The sequence below is a fragment of the Musca vetustissima genome, unplaced genomic scaffold (genome assembly GCF_032173495.1).
Source record: "Musca vetustissima isolate MV318-11 ecotype Yass unplaced genomic scaffold, APGP_CSIRO_Mvet_v1 utg11745, whole genome shotgun sequence".
NCBI classification, from domain to species: Eukaryota; Metazoa; Arthropoda; class Insecta; order Diptera; family Muscidae; genus Musca; species Musca vetustissima.
In genome coordinates, this window is record NW_026877187.1 from 152,312 (window position 1) to 176,852 (window position 24,541).

General features: G+C 34.5%; 1 protein-coding gene across 1 annotated transcript in view; it reads left to right on the forward strand.

Annotated features, from left to right (window-relative positions):
* LOC133321785 (lachesin) overlaps window positions 1-24,541 on the forward strand; it is a 132,086-nt gene that overhangs the window by 86,260 nt on the left and 21,285 nt on the right. The window contains exon 7 of the mRNA XM_061530858.1: window positions 23,064-23,495. Coding sequence (XP_061386842.1) covers window positions 23,064-23,495 — 432 coding nt within the window. The remainder of the gene's footprint in view (window positions 1-23,063; window positions 23,496-24,541) is intronic.

Consider the following 24,541-nt stretch of genomic DNA (forward strand, 5'->3'; position numbering starts at 1 on the left):
TATATATCATTCAGGCCTTTTTATGTTCGTTTCATTTTTATATATTTTTCCGGACCTATTTATAGGCATAGATATTTGAAATAAATATTTTTCAGACCCTTTTAATAGTCGTGATTGTTATAAATCTATATTTTCAGGCCCTATTAATAGGCGTTAATATTTTTAAATGTATTTTTCAGTCGACGTTAATAGGCATGGATTTTTAAATATATTTTTTAGGCCATGTTAATAGAAGTGGATTCGTAAAATTATTATATGTGTCGTAAATCCTCAATATATGAACAAATCGAGAGATACATCTATACATGGGCTATACCAAAACGTAAGCCGACATGAATATTGTTGTGATGTATACATTGTATCTATTGAAAACACTTTATTTTAGATATTAATGCGTCGCATTCACTATTTTCCTTCTATTTATGTTTCCTATAGCCGATATAATGTGCATATTTTCTCATGTCACAAATTTCATGTTCTCCTGTAAACCCCTCATAGGCTATGGAGTACTGAATATAATAACACAAATTTCAAAATCTGCAACATCGCTAATTTTTCAGGCATTGACTGTAGCCATGATTTTATTTTGTTTCTTTTTTTTGTGAATTCTCTAAATTGCATGTTTTTGGGCAGGATATGTACAGCTTAATTAGCCACTGCTATGAAATGAACAGAAAAATGACCTTGTTGGTGATGTGTTGTATTTTGTTCACTCTCTTTCACTTCCTGGGCTACGTGTATAATTTATCAAATGATGACGTTGCCGTTGAACATCGAAGACATACCTTTTACGATAAACTCTTCACGAAATAAAATGTGAGTTTTTGTGTGTGTGTGTGTGTGTGTGAAGAATATTTGGTTCATTACCTTGTTTTGGGAGGAAGATATTAATTAAAAACCATAAAAAAGCTAATCAATATTACTGGTGGAATTACTAAATAAAGCAAAAAAAAATATAAGAAAATAGAAATGGCAGAAATATTTAGTGAAATATATATATATATATATATTACTAGCATAGGCCCACTACGTCGTTAGCGGATTTTTATACCCTTCACCACACTGTGGTACAGGGTATTATGTCTTTGTGCATATGTTTGCAAAAATAATCGAGATAGACCCATGGTTCCTTTTCAGAATATGCATAGAATCACTTTCTGAGTCGTTTTATGCATGTCCGTCCGTCTGTTGAAGTTAAATTGTAAACAAAGTACAGGTCGCATTTATCATCCGCTTTGGATGAAATTTGGCATAGCTCAATTATTTGGCCCAAGGACGAACCCTATTGAAATCGGGAAAAATCGGTTCAGATTTAGATATAGCTTCCATATATATATATATATATATATATATATAAATATATATATATATATATATATCGCACGAAATTTGGCACAGCGTGCTACAGTAAGCCTAGAATTACGCGTGTAAAGTTTCCTGAAAATCGTTTCAAATATATATATAGCTCCCATATATAGTTTCGTCCGATTTAATGTAAATGGTGCACCAAAGTCCCTATATATCTTTCGATTTGCACGAAATTTGGCATAACGTACTGAATTGAGCCTGGAGTGATGTCTGCCAAGTTTCGTGAAAATCGGTCCAGATTTATATGTAGCTCCCATATAAAGTTTCGTCCGATTTTATGTGAATGGTGCACCAAAGTGCCTATATATCTTTCGATTTACATGAAACTTGGCATAACGTACTGAATTGAGCCTAGAGTGATATCTACTAAATTTCGAGAAAATCGGTCCAGATTTAGATATAGCTCCTATATATATTTTCGTCCGATTTTATGTAAAATGTGCACCAAATTTGGCATAACGTCCTAACTGAACCTAGAGTGCTTTATGCCAAGTTTCGTGAAAATCGGTCCAGATTTAGATATAGCTCCCATATATATTTTCGTCCGATTTTATGCACGAAAGTCCCTATATATCATTCGATTTGCACGAAATTTGGCATAAGGGACACAACAGAGCCTAGGGCGCTTTATGCCAAGTTTCGTGAAAATCGGTCCAGATTTAGATATAGCTCCCATATATATTCGTCCGATTTTTTGTAAAATGTGCACCAAAGTCCCTATATACCTTTCGATTCGCACGAAATTTGGCATAAGGGACATAACTGAGCCTAGAGTGCTTTATGCCTAGAGTGATGTCTGGCAAGTTTCGTGAAAATCGGTCCAGATTTAGATATAGCTCCCATATATTTGTCACATTGTAACAAACGAATGACATGCTTATAGATTAATCTAAGTTGATTCACATTTAGATAAATATCACATATTTTAGTTCAACCATAGTGGTGAAGGGTATCATTTAGTCGGTTCGACTTTACTACTTTCCTTACTGGTTTTAATATACCCAAAGTGGAGCAGGGATTTATGTCGTCGTCCTCGTCAGACTTTTGGCCAGCCCTTGTTATTTTTTTTATGCCCAAAATTCTTGAGTCTCTCTAAAAAACACAACCCTATCCTTTTCGATGAAAATCACAAAATATTTATTTATTTTTCCGATTTTTTGTTCACATTTCATAGTAAAATATTGAAAAGCTACATAAATTACAGTTACTGCACTCTTATAACCAGGGGCGTTCAACAACTTTGTGCTGCTGCTACTGCTGCAGTAAGCTGTTACAATGATTCCACAACAACATTTCATTCATCCAATCGGAGCATTGCGTTGAATTCAGCAAAGTGTACACAGTGTTTGCTGTTGTTGTTATCGTTCCTTAAATCGAATACATTTTTATATAGATTTATATTTATTTATTTGTATATATTTTTGTTTTGTTCTATTTACTTTGTTCTGGCATTTCATGCAAAAAATATCCAAACTATAAGAGGGTTTTGTGTGAAGAAGAAGAAGAACGAAAAAACTGTTGCCCCATTTAGCACGAACGTAAGAGGATTTCAAAATTGCTGTGTATATTTAACATGAAATAACAGAAAAATATTTTGTAATAAACTTTGTTGAGTGAAAGTAATCAATTAAAATTATTTGATTGAAAACATTGTTCATATTGTTGTGTGTGGTGATGGCGAAGGGGACGATGCAGTAATATATTTGTGTTAATGGGGTTCTTGAAACCATTTGTAAATTGAATTGAATTTTATGTCCTTTTTGAATTGAAAATTTGTAATCCACAAAAGAAGAGGGTACCTTCTTATTTTGAACATTTTAAGAAAATTAATTTTGAAGTTGTGTTTTATTGATTTTAAGTATTGATATATAATTCTATCCGGTATTAACGCGTGGTAAAGGGTATAAAAAGAGGCATAGGGAATATGTTATTACATTATTGAAATAATAAACAGAATTATGGTTTGGATATTATTGTGAAATAATGAAAGGGTGTAAGATGAGTTCTTTTGGTATTCAACGACAACAAAATTAAATTTTTGAAAGAAATGATCTTATGTTTATTTTATAATATAGATATGGTTAATATAACTAGCCATTGCAAGAAATGATGCATAACCGAATAATAATATGGCTGCAATATGTATCCGATAGTCTCACGAGTTATATCATTTAACTCCCAAATCGACGCTGAGTTACAACGTGTTAAACCGATTTCTATTGCCATAATCCAAACCAAGCGCACAAGTTCGCGTGAATAGTTCTCTCGTTATACACTTCTCTACATTGTCGTAAAGGGCATATGTCTAGGCGCATATGGTTGTTACATGAAGAAGGAACCATTATACCCATAGTTACTTTTGAGGATATTCATAGAATGAAATTTTGCACAACTCATTTATTTAAGAAAACGAAAAATATTATTGAAATTTAGGTTTAGCTCCCATATACTTGTATAGTTTCATTCGATTGCCAGGCAACATCAATTTTATGAAAATGGTGCACCAAACTCCCATGGCATGTTCGATTGAGGCCAAATCACGTATGTTAAATTTCTTTGAAATTGGTTCCCACATGGAGGATGATTTTTAAGAGCTATATGGAGAATTAAACAAATCAGGGAAGTTCAAAAGTCAGGCGTGCACTTTGGTAGATAGAAGAGATGCTCATCTGAACATAAACATGTCGATTGAAATGTATGAAATCGGAAGGCATTGTCGCGCACACGTGCAGTCACAGAGAACGCGAAAGTAAACAACCACCAATCAGTCTCGTTTGAGCTGTTGATGAAGGCGGTTGTGCTGTCGCTTGTTTTCATGATTTTGATCGTAGCAATGTATTATTGCAGACGAAGTTTGTCGAGAGAGTGGAAGTTACTCTCGCACACTTTGTGTCTGTGTGGCCAAACTAATGCATATGTATGGGTTGCCTGACCCTGATCTACATAGACATTTGGACCAATTTAAATCAACCCATGCATATACCATTCTGAAAACCATGAAAAACAGCATGTCAATGGGACAGACTTGGGTTCGTTGGTGTACTCTTTGTAAGAAATCGAGTAAAATTATGTATGGGAGGGTGTAAGATGAGCATTTGGTATGCTAGGCCACAGTGGAAAAATTTAATTTCAACAGTCAAAAAATTTAACCTCAATCGGTGCACAATCTATAACGTTTACATCTACATCTCAACATATTTAACAAATTCCTTTAAACGGCACTCTGAACCGAGCTATATCTAAATTTGAACCGATTTCGACGAAACTTCGCAAACATTATTATATACTCAATTCGGTATGGTATTCCTAATTCTGTCTTAAACAGACAAACCATCTATATAACATCATTACCATTTATATAACATCAGATATACAAATATCGGAGCTATATCTGAATCTACCAAAATTCGTGCAAGTCGGAAGATATATAAGGACGAACGAAAATATATATGGGAGTTACATATAAATCTGAACCGATTTTCACGAAACTAAGAACACATCATTCTAGACTTAATTCAGTACGCTATGCCATATTTCGTGCAAATCGAAAGATATATAGGGACTTTGGTACACCATTTACCGTAAATCGGACGAAGATATATATGGGAGCTATATCTAAATCTGTACCGATTTTTCAATAGGGTTCGTCCTTGGACCAAACAAAATGAGCTGTGCCAAATTTCATCCAATTCGGATCATAAATGCGACCTGTACTTTGTTTACAATTTAACATGGACAGACGGACATGCATAAATCGACTCAGAAAGTGATTCTATGCATATTCTGAAATGGAACCATGGGTCTATCTCGATTATTTTTGCCTGTTACAAACATATGCACAAAGACATAATACCCCGTACCACAGTGTGGTGAAGGGTATAAAAATGTACCTCGCACAGGTCATCGAAAATTTCGATAAAATCGGAGAAATGTTCGAAGATCACAGGGATATTAGCAGTAGTAACATCGCCCAGAAGCTAAAATTCGACCATATAACTGTTGTAAGCCATCTACAAATGACCAGAATTGGCCAACAGGAGAAGTGCCGTGTTCCACTAGGACAACGCCACACGCATCTACAGAAACTTCGGGAGTTTGGTTAAGAAGTTTTAATGCATCCGCCGTACAGTCCAGACTTGGCACCAAAAGATGATCATATTTTTCTTGCATTGCAAAATTTCATTAGTGATAAAAAAAATTGTATCTAGGGAGGATTGTGAAAATCAACTACTAAAGTTTTTTGCAAATAGAAAGCAGGACTTCTATGTGAGAGGCATTGTGAAGTTACTTTTAAAATAGCAACAAATCATACAACAAAAGGGTGCATATTTGGCCCATGTTAAATGAAGTCCTATAGTACATATAAAAATAATGGATTTATTTTTCGCCAAACCTAATATATGTGCTTAACATAAATTCGCACGAATGGTGTGAGATATATGTTAATATGAACCGGTTTCGTCGCAACTTTGCACAAAGCATTCAAGACTCAATTCAATGCAATATGCACAATTTCGTGTCAATCGGACATATAATGTGTGTTTAGTGCTCCGTTTTCCTAAAATCGGACGTCTATATATATATATTGTAGCTATATCCAAATCTCACGAAACTTAAAATACGCCACTTTATACTCTATACAGTACGGTATACCAAATTTCGGACGAAACCATATATGGGAGCTATGTCTAAATCTGAACCAATTTATCCAAAACTTCACATACGCCAATGTGTACTTAATTCAAAACAATTTATTAAATGTTGTCTCAATCGAATAAACAGTTTTACTGGGGGGAAGTCTGAAACGATTTTTTTTAATTTCAATAGGGTTCGTCCTTTAGTCAAATAAGTGGACGCTGTCAAATTTCTCTCATTCGGATCATAAATGCGACCTGTACTTTGTTCTCAAAAATACATGGACGGACATACGGACATGCATAAATCGACTCAGAAAGTGATTCTATGCCTATTCTCAAAAGGAACTATGGGTCTATCTCGTTTCCTTTTACCTGTTACAAACATATGCACAAAGACATAATATCCAATACCACAGTGTGGTGAAAGGTATAATAAAAATTCCTACCATTCTGAAAAACTCATGCAATATTTATTTTTCATACAAATTTTGATCGCAACTGGGCTTCAAATGGTCCATCTGCTTATTTAACCATTCGGTCAATAACCGGGTACATTGGTGCCTTTTTTCGAATAACAATGCTGTAAAACTTTTAATAATTGAGATATTTGGATCAAATTTTTGAGGAATCATTCTTGAGGTATTTTCACACATAAACGAAGAAAAAATGATAAATATTTTCCATACATATAATTTTTAAAATTTTTTAAAGTTATTACCTACGTAGATCAATAACCGTGGTACATTTGTACCCATCCAAAGATAGCTCTGTAACTCATTAAAAAATTGGACTATCGAGAGGTTTTTTATTTTAAATTAGTCTATACGGATCTGATCTAGATGTAGGAACTCAAAATTATATATACATTAATTTTTTTTAAGTGATTATTTATACTCTTTCGAGTCGAGCTTGATGATCTAAATTTTGCAACGAAAAGGAAAGCCAGGAGAAGAACCTACGTACCCATGCGACGCGTTTCGCCGTTGGTTAAGCGGCTCATCAGGCATATTGGGCTATGTGGCTTTACAAAGGTCGTACGTTGATAACTTGTATTTATTCCGCCCTGATGCGAAACTTGCATATGCGAATTAAATTCAAATTTGTCAAAGTTCGACATTTGTCTTCATTCTAGGAACAGTCCTTTTCAAAGGAGATTTTTTGTTGTAGCGATGGATAATTAAACCACACATCTACAATTGCTTCCATGGTATACACATGTTTTTGCGCAACCGTTTTGGAAGTGTGTTGATGGCTCAGAACGTTAAGCGGTCTTGGCAATATTTGTGTTGCTCCGAGGACCTAGGTTCGAGCCCTAGCCGTGCTCGGCTGAAATTAATTTTTGTTATTTGAATTTTTGTGATCATTTTGAAAGCGATTTTAAGTGATTATTTATACTCTTTCGAGTCGAGCTTGATGATCTAAATTTTGCAATGAAAAGGAAAGCCAGGAGAAGAACCTACGTACCCACCATTATGCGACGCGTTTCGCCGTTGGTTAAGCGGCTCATCAGGCATATTGGGCTATGTGGCTTTATAAAGGTCGTACGTTGATATATTGTATTTATTATTTTTTATTAAAATAATATATATTTAAATCCATGCTTAAATTATAATCTATCTAAAACAATCATAGTAAATTCGTTATAGCTTTCGAATGGCTTAAGCTTTTTTAGTTTTGTGGACCTAGACAATATGGGGCCATCAGGGCGACACGTGGAAGTCCGAAACTACCCTGGTTTTCCCTTGGTATACAGGGACAAAAACAATATGTATACCAAAGGAAAACCAAGCTAGTTTCTGATTTCCACGAGTCGCCCTGATGGCCCCATGTTGTCTAGGGCACAAAAATTTGCAGAGGGGTTGAAGAGCGATTGTTTGTATAATGAGCTTTAACATAGCCGCACAAAACTAGTCTTAAGGCGTTAAAATGATCACCGAACTCCTTGCTCAATAAGACCATTGCTTCGCGTGCTGTGTGACCGTCTTGTGAAACTATATGTCATGCAAGTGAAGCTCTTGCATTTTTTGGCTAAACAAATTGAATATCATCTCACAGTAAAGGCCACCATGTACAAGAATCAAGAAGCATTCCAATGATGCTTTTGGAATGCTTCATGCTAATCTTGACTACAAAATCGACAATTATTCTTAAATACGTACCCATTGATCCAAAAATAAATAATATGTATTATGTTTTATTAAAATCGCTTTCGATTTAGGCATAGCTCCCGTATATACTTTAGACAAATTTTATACTAATTGTTCACAAATGCCAATTTTTTTCCACTCGAAATTAATTTTGTTTCAAATTTGGTATAAATCGGTCGAAATTTACACACAGCTTGTATGTATAATTATTTCCCCGATTTCATATATAACAGTTCGTAGGTATGCCCAGTCGACATGAAATTTGGCATAGATTTGCGAAAGGCAGATTAATGGATTAATTGAAATCAATTCATAGCATCTACGTCTCTCCGATCAAACAGAATGTGGCGTTTATCATTAATCATTAGAGAGGACTTTTGTTAAGCTTGATGTAAATCGGTTTATTTATTACTATATTTTGCTTCTATGATTTAAAAGCTCCTAAAATATTCTATAGTGACAGCTGCAGAAATACCGGGTAATTCAAAATAACTCTTTTTTTTGAAAATTCATAATTTAGGAATAAATTTTTGTAGCTATAATTATTTTCAGTGATAATTTTATTTCACATTTTATACCAATTTTTATTATAAGCTACAGATATATTAAGAAAACCATATGGAATGAACTTCTTAACCTGATATTCATATACTTAAGTGTATACCTTGAAAGATTTGCTAATAAAAGATTTCCTAATATAATTTCACACATACAAACATCCATATATTCTTATTGCTCACATATCCTTATGGCGAAGGACATTTTTTATATGTTTTTATAATTTTTTTTTATTTTTTGGGTTATTTTCTTTCATTACTATTCTATATTATGAAATCACGAAAGTAGTAATCAAGGTTTTTCTTTTGCATTTATTTGTGTACTCATTAATTAATTTGTGCATTTCTGCTTAGGTTTCAATGTCATCCGGAAGACCTTAATGAAAGTAGATAATTAAAGACAAAAAGTACATATGAATGTGTGGACAAATGAAAGGAAGTTCTTAATGAGTGGTTAGATGTTGGAAAAACATGAGACGAAAACAAAAAAAGAAATAAGCAGATAAAATGAAGAAATTTTGGAAATGAAAGCATATGAAGGAATGAGTGGTTAACTCATTGCTATTTCAAATTAGCATTTTTGGGGAATACAAAACGTTTTTTTTATAAATTTAAAGGAATATTTACAATATAAATTTAAAGATGTTTAGTATTAATAAATAATATCAAATAGAGTACTTTCCCCATCGACGGTTATTGCCATAGCTTTTATCTGAAATAGAAGTACATTTACATATCAGGTCCAAAAAGAACTTTCTGAGATGAGCTCTCACCGCTGACCCTATATCACCCATATCGCGGCTATACATTTCGATCAATATCCATGATATATATAGACAAAAAATGTAATGTAATGTTCAAAGAAAAATTTCTGCCACAATTTCCATTAATATATTTAATATTTTGAAATCACCTTGTTGATAAATTTCAGTAAATTGCTTGGGTACCACATGCAAGAAAATAAGCTCATTTAATTCCACGAAAAAAAGATTGTAATTCACACAGAATTTAAAATATATTTCAAATTTTCTGTGTTGTTTTTCTCATTCTTTTCTTTGAAGTAGATTTATAAAAATAATCGTGTAGAAAAAACTTTTCGTATATATACCACACACATGCTTAAATATTTAACATTTTTTTTTTGCCGCTGGCCAATAAAAATATCCATAATTCCCCAAGCAAACAAAATTGACTCAAAGAAAACATTTCTTTTGGCACTTCTCTTCTACCGCATCGTTCACACATCGCCATGTTTTGTGAAAAAAAGAAAAGAATTTCACAAAGTGCTTTAAGCAACAAACCCCCATATTAGATGTCTGTAAAAATGCCGTCAGATAGTGAGCCAGACACTCACACATACACACATATGCGAATACACGCATGTGAGTGTGTGTGTGAATATCCACAACAACATATGTGAGTTCTTGACAAATAAAACTTTAAATTGGATTAGTACTTTAGAAAAGAAGCTGAGCGCCATCAGCAGCAGCAGCATCCTCGTCGTGGCAAGACATACAAAGGCATTTCTATAGCTGAATTCACAGACACACTACGTCAACAAAAGGCGACTGGTGTTTTCATTTAAGAAAAAAATTGAGATCGTCGTTGAAAAAAACTAAACTAAACTACACAACTAGCTGAGAAACGAGAAGATCTATTCCCGTTTGAAAGACTACCGCCGACAACAAAATAAAAAAACTAACTGTTTTAAAATCCTTACAAATCCTCAACTAGAGTAGCTTCACTAGAAATCATTTTCTTTGTACGGTTAAGTGAAATTTAAGAAAAAGCTAGAAATTCGAATTTCTCATCTTTGTGTGTGTGTTTTTCGGTGGCTTCTTGCCATTCTTTCGCTGCTGTTTGTCACAGCTTCCAACAACAGTATAAATAACTGTTGACAACATCATTATATGTTACCAACATACAAATAATTTGAAACGTGCCGATTCTGGGGTGGAACGAACATAATTGGATTTTGTGTATAATAAGTGCTTTCACTTGATATGATATCTGTTGGAATTGTTGGTAAATTTAATTAAGTTGCTACGACTGTGGGGGAATTTTTGCAAGCAGGATTAAAAAATAAGAACCAGTTGGAAAAGATAACTATTTACGGAGTTTCTTTGAATGCTGAATAGTTTTAAAAATCGAGCGATTGCTTACAAAAAATATACTTCATATTCAAGTGAAATGAAATAAAATGTAATGTTTTTATACCCTACACAACTATGTTGTCATGGTATTATAGCTTTGTGCAGCCCTAAGAGTTTGTAACACCGCGAAATATTGATCCAAGACCCACCTTTAAGTATACCGATCGTCATATCTCGACTAGCTGAGTCGATCTAGGCATGTGTATCCGTCCGTCTGTCCATTATAATTTGTAAACAGGATACAGGCCACAGTAATGGACCAATCTTCACGAAAATTTGCATGTAGGATGGGTTCTGCCCAATGAAGATCCCCAAATAGTAACCGATCTTTAGGTTACTATTTGGGGGATGAAATGGGTCAAAAACATTATTTTTGTTTGATTTTCTGGTCGCTCCAGAGGACTCAATTATGGCACAAACATCGCGAATTTTTACATGGAGAAGGGGATCGGGCCAAAGAATAAGCATGCCTATTTTAATAAAGATTGGCCACTATTTAGCGGGTCAAATGGACCCTGACTTTTGTGTGAAAAATTACAACATTTGCATTCTATAGCGTATATATTTACCCCTGAAGGACATAGACCCAAAAAGTTGACAATATATACAAGAGGAGTGGTCGACCTTTAAATTGATACCAATTATATTGTTGTATGTACTCTGGTGTGGGAGTTACACTTACGTATTTACAGGTGCTTACGTATTCAGATATTATTTATTAACCCATTATCACACTAGAGGGCGGTAATATATTTTGAAAATTTTCATGAGTATTTTCTAACTTCCACGAGTCGCCCTGATGGTCCCATGTTGTCTAGGGCCACAAAAATTTGTAGAGGGGTTGGGGAACACCTAAATAAGATCCCAATAAAAAAATATAAATGCTTAACCCATTCGAAAGCTATAACGAATTTATTATGATTGTTTTAGATAGATTATCATTTAAGAATGGATTTAAATATATATCAATTTAAGGTATATATCATTTCTAGTTCCTACATCTAAATCAGATCCGTATAGACTAATTTAAAACAAAAACCTCAAATTTTTAATGAATTACAGAGCTATCTTTGGATGGGTACAAATTTACCACGGTTATTAATCTACGTATAATTTTTTAGTTATTGAGCGTAGGGCTAACTTAGCGCAAGTGTCTAAACTTAATTTTATCCGATTCCATTTTTATGGTGTTTCAAGGATGCTATGTCTGTTCTATATTTGTTCTTCTGAACTTTCTTTGCTGGTTTATACTATTTCCGAATATCCATATTCCACAGGATTCATTGTACGTACGTTGTTCCAAAATGCAGGAACAGACATACGGACTACAATTAATAGTTAAAATCTGACTGCACTCGTATTTTATGTTAAGGAGACCCCTCCGACAATCTCGAATTCTAAAAAAGTGAATTTTTACACTAACTCGAAACTGTGTCTTTTAAGTTTCACGTAAAAATCTTAACATTTCTTGACGATAAAGCGCTTTCCAAACTTTAACGGTGTTTTTCTCGAAGAAGTGTTCTTACGAATGTACCAGTCATTATAACTCACACTTAAATAACTCAAAAACTAATAAACCCATCCATTACAAATGTTAACACGTTATTATGTACATACCTATCGATTTTCCTTATTTTCTTAAATGGTTTGTAGTGAATAATAGGGATTTTCCGAAAATCTAATTGCATAGGTCCGCCATTTTGTTCGTTTTTGTGTAATGTTAATTGTAGTTCATACAAGAGCCAAACATGTACTTTTTCGAATGTCATTATATTTTTTTTCTTTAGTTACAAAACAACAACAAAAACCAGTAAGGAAAGTAGTAAAGTCGGACTGGGCCGACTATATGATACCCTTCACCACTTTGGGGATATTCTACATATGTATTTTAACAGATGTCGTCTTTACGAAGGAACATTGACATGAAATTGAACGAACTTAAAAATGCGATCTTTATCTATAAGTAAACCGACTAACCTCAATCCTTACACATGTCATTCTGCAATCTATTCCATACTTTGTAAATATACTTTAAGCAAACTTTACGCACGCTTTTTGGTATGCTTTATTGTTTAAAATATAATATCGATCAAGCACCCATTGATTATCTGGTTTACAATCAACATGAATAGGTCAAAATTATATACGGAAGCTATGCTATATCTAAATCTGAACCGATTTCAAGAAAACTTGAACGAGATTAATTTATATTAATTTCAGTACGTTTTACTAATCGACTTAGCTATGGGTCTTTAGTACTTGGTTCTGTAGTGCACAATTTACATTAAATCTGACGAAAATATATATTGGGGCTATATCTAAATCTGAAAAGATTTTCACGAAACTTAGCACACATCATTCTGGACCCAATTCAGTACCATATGCTAAATTTCGTGCAGATCGAATGATATATAGGGACTTTGGAGACCAATTTACCTTAAATAGGACGAAAATATATATGGGAGCTATATATAAATCGGAACCGATTTTCTCGAAACTTGGCACACGTCATTCTCTTTACTTTTACTTTATGCCAAATTTCGTGGAAATCGAAAGATATATAGGCACTTTGGTGCCTATTTACCTTAAATCGGACGAAAATATATATGGGAGCTACATCTAAACCTGGACCGATTTTCTCGAAATATGGCAGACATCATTCTAGACTTAATTCAGTACGCTGTGCAAAATTTCATGCAAATCGAAAGTTATATAGGGACTTTGGTGTACCATTTACATTAAATCGGACAAAACTATATATGGGAGCTATAACTAAATCTGAACCGATTTTCACGCAACATAGTACACATCATTTTGGACCTAATTCAGTACTCTATGCCAAATTTCGTGCAAAACGCATGATATATATGGACTTTAGTGCACCATTTACCTTAAATCGGACGAAACTATATATGGGAGCTATATCTAAATCTGAACCGATTTTCTCGAAATTTGGCACACATCATTCTGGACCTAATTCAGTACTCTGTGCCAAATTTCGTGCAAATCGAATGATATATAGGGACTTTTGGTGCACCATTTACCTTAAATCGGACGAAACTATATATGGGAGCTATATCTAAATCTGAACCGATTTCATTAAAAATTGGCACACATCATTCTGGACCTAATTCAATACTCTGTGCCAAATTTTGTTCAAATCGAAAGATATATTGGGACTTTGGTGCCCCATTTACCTTAAATCGGACGAAGATATATATGGGAGCAATATCTAAATCTGATCCGATTTTTCCCAATTTCAATAGGGTTCGTCCTTGGACCAAATAAGTGTCCTGTGCGAAATTTCATCCAATTCGGATTATAAATGCGACCTGTACTTTGTTTACAATTTTACATCGACAGACAGACGGACGGACATGCATAAAACGACTCAGAAAGTGATTCTATGCATATTCTCAAAAAGAACTATGTGTCTATCTCGATTATTTTTGCCTGTTACAAACATATGCACAAAGACATAATACCCTGTACCACAGAGTGGTGAAGGGTATAAAAAAGGTTTTGTTCGGCTGGGCCGAACTTTGCTAAATTATTGGTATTTATAAAAAAACCAGTGAGCGGAGCAGTATAGTCGGACGGGGCCGACCATATGATACCCTACACAACTACCACGAAAAGCACACTTTCGGCGGTTCTATACTCTGAGCCTGGGCTATATTTCGTGATATTTGCACCCTTTTTACTGATTATAGATCAACAACTCCTATTTCTAAGTCTTGCATATTTTCCAAAATGTTTTTTCTTGAAGTGAATTTTTGCGCCATACAATAAAAAATTGGTCACTTTAGGTTTTGGTTGATTTGACCCTCGGAAAATTGACCGATCATCATCTAAACAGCCGCTCTAAGTATTTGGCCAGATCCCCTTCACCTTGTAAAATATATGATGTTCTGTATATAATAATTGCCTCTAGAGCGACTAGAAAATCTGACAAAATTAAAGTTTTTCGGTTCGTTGCACCCCCTGATGAAATATCAACTTCACCGAATTGATCAGCGCGACATTTCCGTCCTCTAATGGAGTAATAGTAATAATATGCACATAATTACGTATAACGCCCGCATCGGAGTACATACAACCATATAATTGGTATCAATTTGAAGGTCAACAACTCATCTTGGACATACTATCAACATCTCGAGTATATGTACTTCAGGAGGAAGTATACACGCCCCAGAAAAAAAATTTTGTAATTTTTCACACAAAAAGCTATTGTCCAGATTCCCTTCACCGTGGGTTGTGTTGTGATGTTCGGCTTTCATTTGAGGTCTATAGATCGACTCGAAAATAACACAAAAAATAAGTTTTCGGTCCACTTCATTCCAAAATTATTATCTGATCATCACCGAAAATTATAGGTGTTGTCCTTGACCATAACTGGAACCTCATGGAACATTTCAAAGCGATCAGCGCTATAGTTCCGCTCTCCAGAGTGATAATGGGTTACTAAATAATATACGAATACGGAGATACCTGGAAATATTTAGGTGCAACTCCCACATCCGAGCACATACAACAATATAATTGGTCTTAATTTAAAGGTCAACCACTCCTCTTGGATATAATATCAACTTCTCGGGTATATGTCCTTCAGGGGTAAATATATACGCCATAGAATACAAATTTTGTCATTTTTCACACAAAAGTCAGGGTCCATTTGACCCACTAAATGTTGACCGTTCTTTATGAAAACAGGCATGCTTATTCTTTGGCCCGATCCGCTTCTCCATGCAAAATTTCACGATGTTCGGACCATTGTTGCGGCCTCTGGAGCGACCAGAAAAACCGACAAAAATTTAGTATTTGGTCCATTTCATCCCCTAAATATTAACCGATCTTTCCCAAAAACAATAGGGGTCTTCATTGGCCAGAACCCATCCTACATGCAAAATTTCGTGAAGATTGGTCCATAACTGTGGCCTGTATCGTGTTTACAAATTATAATGGACAGACGGACGGACGGACGGACACACATGTCTAGATCGACTCAGCTAGTCGAGATATGACGATCGGTATACTTAAAGGTGGGTCTAGGACCAATATTTCGCGGCGTTACAAACTTTTGGGGCTGCACAAAGCTATAATACCCTGACAACATAGTTGTGTAGGGTATAATAAAATTAGTAAACATTATCTTATTATGAAATCCCAAATAACAATATCTCGCATCAGTCACAGTGCAATACATAAAATCATGTGGTTACGTCAGGACATTATGCCTTTACTTAAGGGAACCCATTCTCGATTTTAATTCATTAATTTAATTTCAAGATTTTCAATGGGCTGGTAAATCAACACCAATGCTTGTTGAGGTTTGTAACTTTGCACATATATATTTGAAGATTTAAAAGAGAAGAAAAATAATTTACAAAAAATTTTTGTTATTGTTTTGTTGTTGTTTTTTGCAATTAAAGAAAAGTCCTTATTTTTTGATGTCGGGCATGATAACTCCTCACTGGAACATCGGAATCCGAAAATTCTATAGGTGTTAGAAAGAGTACATGTCTGGCTCTCGTATGAACTAGGATTATTGACATCGCTCTAAAATTAACAAAATGGTGGACCTTTGAAAAAATATTTTTGGAAAATCGCCGATTTTTTACCAAAAACCAAGTTAAAAAATAAGGAAGATCTTCACCGATTGACTTTATCCTAGTTCATACGAGAGCTATACACTCCCAGAGAAACGTTGCAAAATTTGGAACCGATTGGATTATTAGTTTTTGAGTTATCGTGCCCGCAATTCGCAAAAAAATGTATAGAGAAAAACGCGTTTAAAGTTTGAGAAGCCCTTCAGCCGCCACTTGATGCTGACACAATAAATCGGATATATCTTCAAGAAATTGAAAAATTGAAATTTTGTAGAGACATTCTTTAATCAGTATAGATTTGAATTATATCAACAAAAATTTTGACCCCGAGAATGGGGGGGGGGGGGTCCCCTTAAGTGATAAATCACAATAAAAGCTGCTCTTACTTCTTACACATTTTACATAGGCACATGGGCAGCTATGACTAAATCAACTTCGAATTTAATACTGATGAAGAATATAAATATGTTTATTAAATGGATTATATGCAGAACGACACAACACCTTCATGATAGTGCCATAGTACTCCTTATCATGATTACATTCCCAATTTCATACCAATTGGTCTACAATTACGACCTCTGGTTTAATTAAAATTTATTATAAATATGCCAAAAGGTTATCGTAATATTTATTTTTATGTACATATTTCCATATTTCATCTTTAAGTCTATGTTTTATAGCATAGAATATTATCTTAATTTTAAATTTTGAAAACCATCACCAAATTTTATGTTTTCTATAAAATATTCACGATAGTTGCTAATATCCAATTTATTACTTTTCTAATTTCTTATAACCTATCCCTTTACCCATCAAAATCTCCCCCCTTCAGGCCTGCATAGACAATAATAATAATGTTACTTTGTTCATTTTGTTAAAGTTTAACAATTTCAACTTGATTATAATTCTGTATGTGAATTGTTGTGAAAGTAATTCAACAGATTTGCTCTTCTCTGTTTTCTTGTTGTTGTTGTTTTCATTGACAACCGGATGTTCAATGACTTACGAAAAGCCATTGACATATCTTGACGAAGACTAAAACGGATACATGAATGACGCCAAATATCCTTACAAAACAGAAACAAAAAACAAAATGAGAAAAATAAATTCGTATAAAAAAGAAAAATATCCATTTGACAATCAAATTGAACTGTCATCTCTTTTATTATTACTGTTGATGTCTTTGTTTGTTGTTGCTGTCCGTCCGTCTGCTTACTCTTCCGAAGAATGTTTTGTGGAATGAATTCTTTCAAAACATTTTCATTCACATTGCAAAGTATCGCCCATAAAAAAACTTTATTAATTTTCATAAAATCAACATAAAACTATTTGATAGTTTAAGTTTTCTTATGGCTTTTATTTTTGGGTTTATTTTTGCTAAGATATACACATTATTTCTGCGAAGGGTCATAATCACATTAATGGTTCGATAATGTGACATTGTAATGGTGTATATATTATTTTCTATGTTTGATATCATCATGGTTTTAGCTATGAAGGGAGAGGAACTCTAAGAAAAATTTACTCACAAAATTTGAGAATTCATTGTAAAATGTCTTTAAATTGCGTTGAACTTTAGTGTGTTAATAGAAATGTTATAAGGAACGGATATGAAATAAAAACAAGTGAAAAAGCGTTAAGTTCGGCCGGACCGAACTTTGGATACCCTCCACCATAATTATACTGGCAGGTACATGAAATGAACATACCAAAAAATGGACCTATACCGACATTTCTACAAACCGATTATGTAAACAATAATTTTTAATAGAAAATTATACCCTCAGCCTTATGACTAATTAGTGGGTATACACTTTCACACGGTGAAAATGTGCCTCATCAAAATATTGGTTCTAGACCCCATGTTTCTTGGGACCAAATCCGTTTCAGAAAAATTTGATTTCATCCCATCTTATTATGTCTTCCATACTTAGTTCAAGTCTGAATTTGGGGAATATCGGTCCATGCCTTCTGATACCTCCCACACAGGGGCTACGGCCAACCCTAAGTGCGGGCTATAGTTCACATATAATTCATTATCGAACCGTACGTTCTAGGTTTTTATCTCGATATCCTTCGCAGGTGAAATGATTACAACAGAGTGTAAGAACCAAACCCAAAACGCGGAAAAATCAGATAAGTATATTACTATAAAAAATGGGGTTATATGCGGACTACGCCTAAAAGGGGTTGACTATTAATAATTTTTGGTAGGGCTACAAAATACCAAATTTCAGTGATTTCGGTTGAAAAACGCGCTCAAGAACCCAAAAATACCGAAATTGGGGAGTACCCTTATATGTGAGCTACCAGAAAAAATTGACTTTTATTCATAACTTTTAGTGCAGATATTTGGAACCTATTAAGAACTCAAAGTACTAAATTACAGCCAATTTGGTGGAAAAATACGACCAAAACCCCCAAAATGCTGAAAATTAGGAGGTACCGTTATATGGGGGCTACCAGAAAAGTGGACAACCCTATACAAAATTTCAGCACCCTATCTAAATTCCTTCAGAAGATAGCGTGATTACAACAGACGGACGGACGGATGGACGGACAGATGGACGGACATGACTAGATCGTCTTAGAATTTCACCCTGATCCAGAATATATACTTTATAGGGTCGGAAATGCATATTTCGGTGAGTTACAAACGGAATGACAAAATTAATATACCCTCCATACTATGGTGGAGGGTATAAAAAAATAAAGCAGGAAGGAAATAACAAAACTCGCACAGGCCACCTCACGATACCATCTACAACATTGGGTATTTTCAGGGGAAGCTTCTAATATTCTTACAATGATAGATATAACGACTTAAACCAAGCATCTTCTATCCATCGGACATCTGGAGAATACCATTGACATAACATTAACATAAAATTGGAGGACCGACAGGCACAAAGCATTTCAAATACCTATTATATGTATATTTTCAAAAATAACTATGGGTCTGTAGAATCTTTCCATGCATATTCTTTCTACCCTCTAAATTGCAGACACGTTGGTTAGAAAAACTGCCTACGATTACATAAGGATTATAACAATGTTTTCGATATTATTATCCAAATTGCTATAAAATTATTTTTCAAAACTTTTTTAATTCTACAAATCCACTAAAAAATTTTAAATTAAGTCTTCAAAAAGCAATTATCTTACAACGTTTTATTTTTCTCTTTTTTTAATCGGACAACAACAAAAGCAACTTAAACTTATAGCTAATAAGAATTTCATGAAAAAAACGTTCATGTCACCATTGTTACAAAAATTTTACCACTCAACTTTTGATAGTCAGCGTATAACCTACTTGAAAACATGCTGCGGTTAATTCAGATTACTTTATGAATATTGATTCCACTATTTGGCAAAGACTTCTTGACAGTGCAGCTGGGTGTGTGTACGTTAGTGCGTTAGTGTGCCACAGAGAAAATGAAGATGAAAGAATGAAAAAAATGCCATGCGAAAAAAATATCTTCGCTAAAAATTGCTGTAAATCAATATTTGCCAAACCATTAGAAGTGCTCTCCGTTTTAACAGCGTCAATACTTTTCCACTTGACATCTCGGACAATGCAGCGAAAACAAAGGCATTAGCTGGCTATGAAGCTGGCCACTTTTTTTTGCGTTGCGAGTTTTGGTATTCAACTCTGGTAAACTGGAGGATTGTTGAATCAACTTAAGCTACGAGGATTTTCAAATAAAAAGAGAACAAAAATGATAAAAAAAAACATAAAACAACAAAGTTTATCAGAGTTGGTCATAAAGACACATTGTACTTAGTGTTGTGTAGAATTTAAATGAAATACAATAAAAACCGGTTATTTCGGGAAATTTCCTTAAATGATCAAAATATATAATTTGACAGTACAAATCATGGATGTGGTACGCGAAGAACGGCAACGGGATAGGTATCTTCCGAAATATTAAAAATCAGGCCATACATAACTTGGGTCTGTAACAACATGTAAGCAATATCAATATATTATATCAATATATTATATGAAATGAGGCAATATATTATATGAAATGAGGTGGGACATATATGGGAGGTAGAACATCAACTTTTTTATAGGTCCGGTATAGCTTTATGGAGCTACAATAATAATTTCTAAACATAGGAGTTATGGTTTGGCAATCCGGGTTCACAGACACAAATATCCATGCCATGATATCGCAAAAATATAAGTGGTGCTATTGTAACATAGGATAACTTCAACGGAAAATACCAAGTATTCTGCTGTGTTGAATACTAATTTGAGCAAAAATTCAGAACCAGAAATTTTGGCATATTATCGGGTTTTTGCATGCCCTATAGATACTCCGACGAAGTCGAAAGCGTTAAGTTTGTTCTTTTCCGAAGTAATTAAACTTCGACCAAAAAAAGAAGTGAAATTGCTCTGAATATGAGCAATTAGCAAGATTTATATTATAGTCCTGTCAAGCGTATATGCGTAGAAACAAATATTGGCTCTGAAATCCTGGAACACAACACAAAATAGTGCCGCAGTAAACCGAACCAAAGAGGTCCAACATAGAAACGACGCTACACTTGTATTGAGAAGATTGAAACTAAATCAAAGAAGTAAAACTTTAGTCGAACCTTTAATACCCTCTACTATTGGGTGGCTAATGAGGATTTAAATATCTGCAAGAAGGATGTGAGCTTCGGAAATACCAACTTGAAGACACTCAGTTTGAAATGTAAGGACTATCAAAATATTTCAAATTGGAGAGACTCATATTACTCATCTAAGGAAATTAAAATCGCCGTTGAAAAGGCTTCAAACTAGCCGATTTAGGTCTTTCTAATAGCTGGCTTGCTTGCAATATGGGGTTGTAATTGAGTAACATACTTCCTTGCAAAATTTGTTCATTATAGACTCACATTTTTACATTGTTTCTATTTAAAATTTGGCTATGATCTTGTGGTCGACCTCCTCAATATTTTGTTAATTATATGGGACCTCGTTTTGACATTTCCCATATGAACGGTACATTCTGTAACATATTTTGATACTTCTTTGTTACTTGTATATAAAATATAAAAATGCGTAACGGAGTTGTTTTTTCGAATTTTCCAAATGGTTTTAAAAGTTTGGCTTTACAGAAACGGAAACATAACGATGTTTCTTTCAGTTATCCGATGTTTTCACTTAAGCGGACTTCTCACAAGCGAATTTTTTTCTTGTTTCAAGAATTTCAATAATTAATTTTTTATATCGAATTCGTAGGTTTCGAATTTTATGAAACTAGACGATAGATATTTTTCAGTTAAGCGACTTACAGTAAAGAGAAATCGACTGTACTCTCTACCATAAGGTGGGCCTCCAAAGCAAAAAATTTGGTCAATTTGGATTTAAATGTCAGCAAAAGCGATGTTAGCCTCGGAAATACCAACATGAAGACTTTTAATTTGGGAGTTGTAGATCTTCAAAATATTTAACGTGGGCGGGACTTTATAAGGGAAGTCTAAAAGGACTTCTAGCACTTTTAGATTTTAGATATTTTGATATTTTGAAAAATTCGGGCCGAACTTAATACAGTTTTTACTTGTTTTATATTTTAGATTGTCATTAGGTAGAGAATCCCGCCACTTTTCAGCCGAATATGCCTCAATTGTATATTTTGGATTTCCAATCTTCCTATAAAAATTATGATTTTTGGCTTGTTGTTATAGCTCTCAAACAACGGTGCCGCCAATTTTCGGTATTTGGAAGATTACCAATTGGATGGCTCAAAAACTTCTTGGCAGAACATTTCCAATATAAGTCTATGCCCCCAATACATAGGGCGACATGTTCCTTAAATTTAAGGTGCTAGCCTTATATTACGAATTGAGTGTGTCTTGATTTGTATTTCGTTTTCTTCCCGAGAGTTTGTGGGTGCTTTTTTATCCATAACATATAGAGAATATAAAAATTCAATGGGACCGAAATTATGGAATTTTTTATTTGTTTTCATTAAATAGGTCGATTTACTTTGTTTTACAATAGAAAATTTTCACCCAATATCTTCATTCCCTGAATTTCATCTGGTAAAATCGACATGTTGATTCGGATAGATGGATAGAGAATCTAATGTTAAATTTTTTGAAAAAAAAAACTTAAACTATATATATTAAATAAATTTTTCGGTAAACGGGTTTCTCGCTTTTAACATCACTAACTGTTTGTGTTGGCGCTCCTTCCAATGTGCTTAGTCACTGTCACTGGTTGTTTGGCGGAACTTTATTAATTCAACATTTGCTGCAATGTGACTCACTTGAACAATGACAACAGTCATTACACACACACACACCGAGAGAGAAAGACGTATACAAATGTAGTAAAACTGTGTGTGTGGGGGCTTCGATAGTTTTCTCGTTGCTGCACAAACTTTTACACAAACACACACACCCATACACAATGACAGAAAATAGTTTACGCTAAGAAGAAGAAGAAGCAGAAATATTCTTATTCATCTTGCATTACATTTTATTAATATCACTCCATTGTTATTCCCATTGTTGTTGTTACTGCTGTTATTGTTTTGTTCATTTCTTATCACAACCCTCTTCTTCTTCTCTTACCCGCTCTTTACAGATACAACATTTCTTGGACAGTGGAATCTCATGCACCCATTGAAGAGTACAAATTATCCTTCCGAAGGTTGCAACAAGGACAAGAGGTCGATAACTCCATTGATTCGCATGGCTCCTCTTCATCGTCCTCATCGTCGTCGTCATTGCAAATGTACGGTGGCGGAATTATTGGTAGCAGTGACAGCATACACAATTACCGTTTGGGTGGCATTAGCGGCAGCAGCAGTTTGGGCAGTATGGGCGGCGGCGGCATGGGCATTGGCGGTGGTTATGGCAGCTACGGTGCCGGCAATGTAATACATTGGGGTCGCAATGATTGGCGTGATGTCGTCCTGCCCGCCATACCCATATCACATCACTACACCCAAGGGATGAGCTATATGATACGCGGTTTAGATCCAGATCAACATTACGAAGCTACAGTTCAAGCGAGGTAAATACCAGTTGTAAACTCCATGTTCAAGTATTTATATAAATTCTCAAAGTTTACGGATGTTCAGTGCCCTCTAATGTTTTCCTTCGTGGCATGTCATGCCGTGGCATTGCATAGCGTGCTGTGTGGTGTTGTGCAGCACAGCACAGTAAATGACGTTGCTTTTTTTGTGTTTGTTGCTCGCGCGTTCATTGCCATTAAGGGGATCCGTTCTGATTGTTTCATCGACATGCTGGTAGCTCCGTTTATTTTCAGTTTGGTTTTGGTTTGCTATTATTTTTCCTCCCCATTTAGAAGTTAAAAGTTTTTAAATCTTTCACATAGTTCTCCAATGCGATAACATGTTAAGAACCCTAAGCAGAGAGAGAGAGAGAGAGGGGGGAGAGAGAGTGGTGTGGTGTCAAAAGACTAGCCAATCCCACTCACCACATTGTACATTAGCGGCTAACTTAGCATTAAAGCAGTGTTCGAAGGTGGCAAATTGCATGATCAAATTTTGCTTTATTAGTAAAGTTTTCTTGAAAGTTGCAAGACGTAAAAATCAAATTCAAAAAAAAAAAAAGGAATAGAAATGCAATAAATTGAAGATGTTTTGAGGGGAAATTTTGTTGCAATTTTTTATGGAATTGAAATGTTATAATGTCTAAATTGATATGTTCGATTGATAGATTTGTGAAACAAAACACAGAACAAAGAGCGAAACCACAATTTCAAAACCTCGAGCCTAAAGCCTTGACACGTTGAAGATGTCGATGTGGTGTGAATATTGTAAAGGCTGGGTGGGTGTGTTACCCATTGTGGGTTTGTCTTTCACCCAAGAGCAAAGTGTGTCTTTGTTCATTATCTCTGATTGGCATATAACTTCGATGATGGGCGTTAATCTCTCTGTGGTACAGTCTTTTCTTTCCCGTCACCAAAACTGTACGATTGCAGACACTAAGCTTGGCTTGAGAAAATAAATTTTGTTATTAAAAGTTTGTTTAGGGAACCTGTCTTTAAATACTATATCTATAATACTAACGAGCACACTAATATTTCCATATATA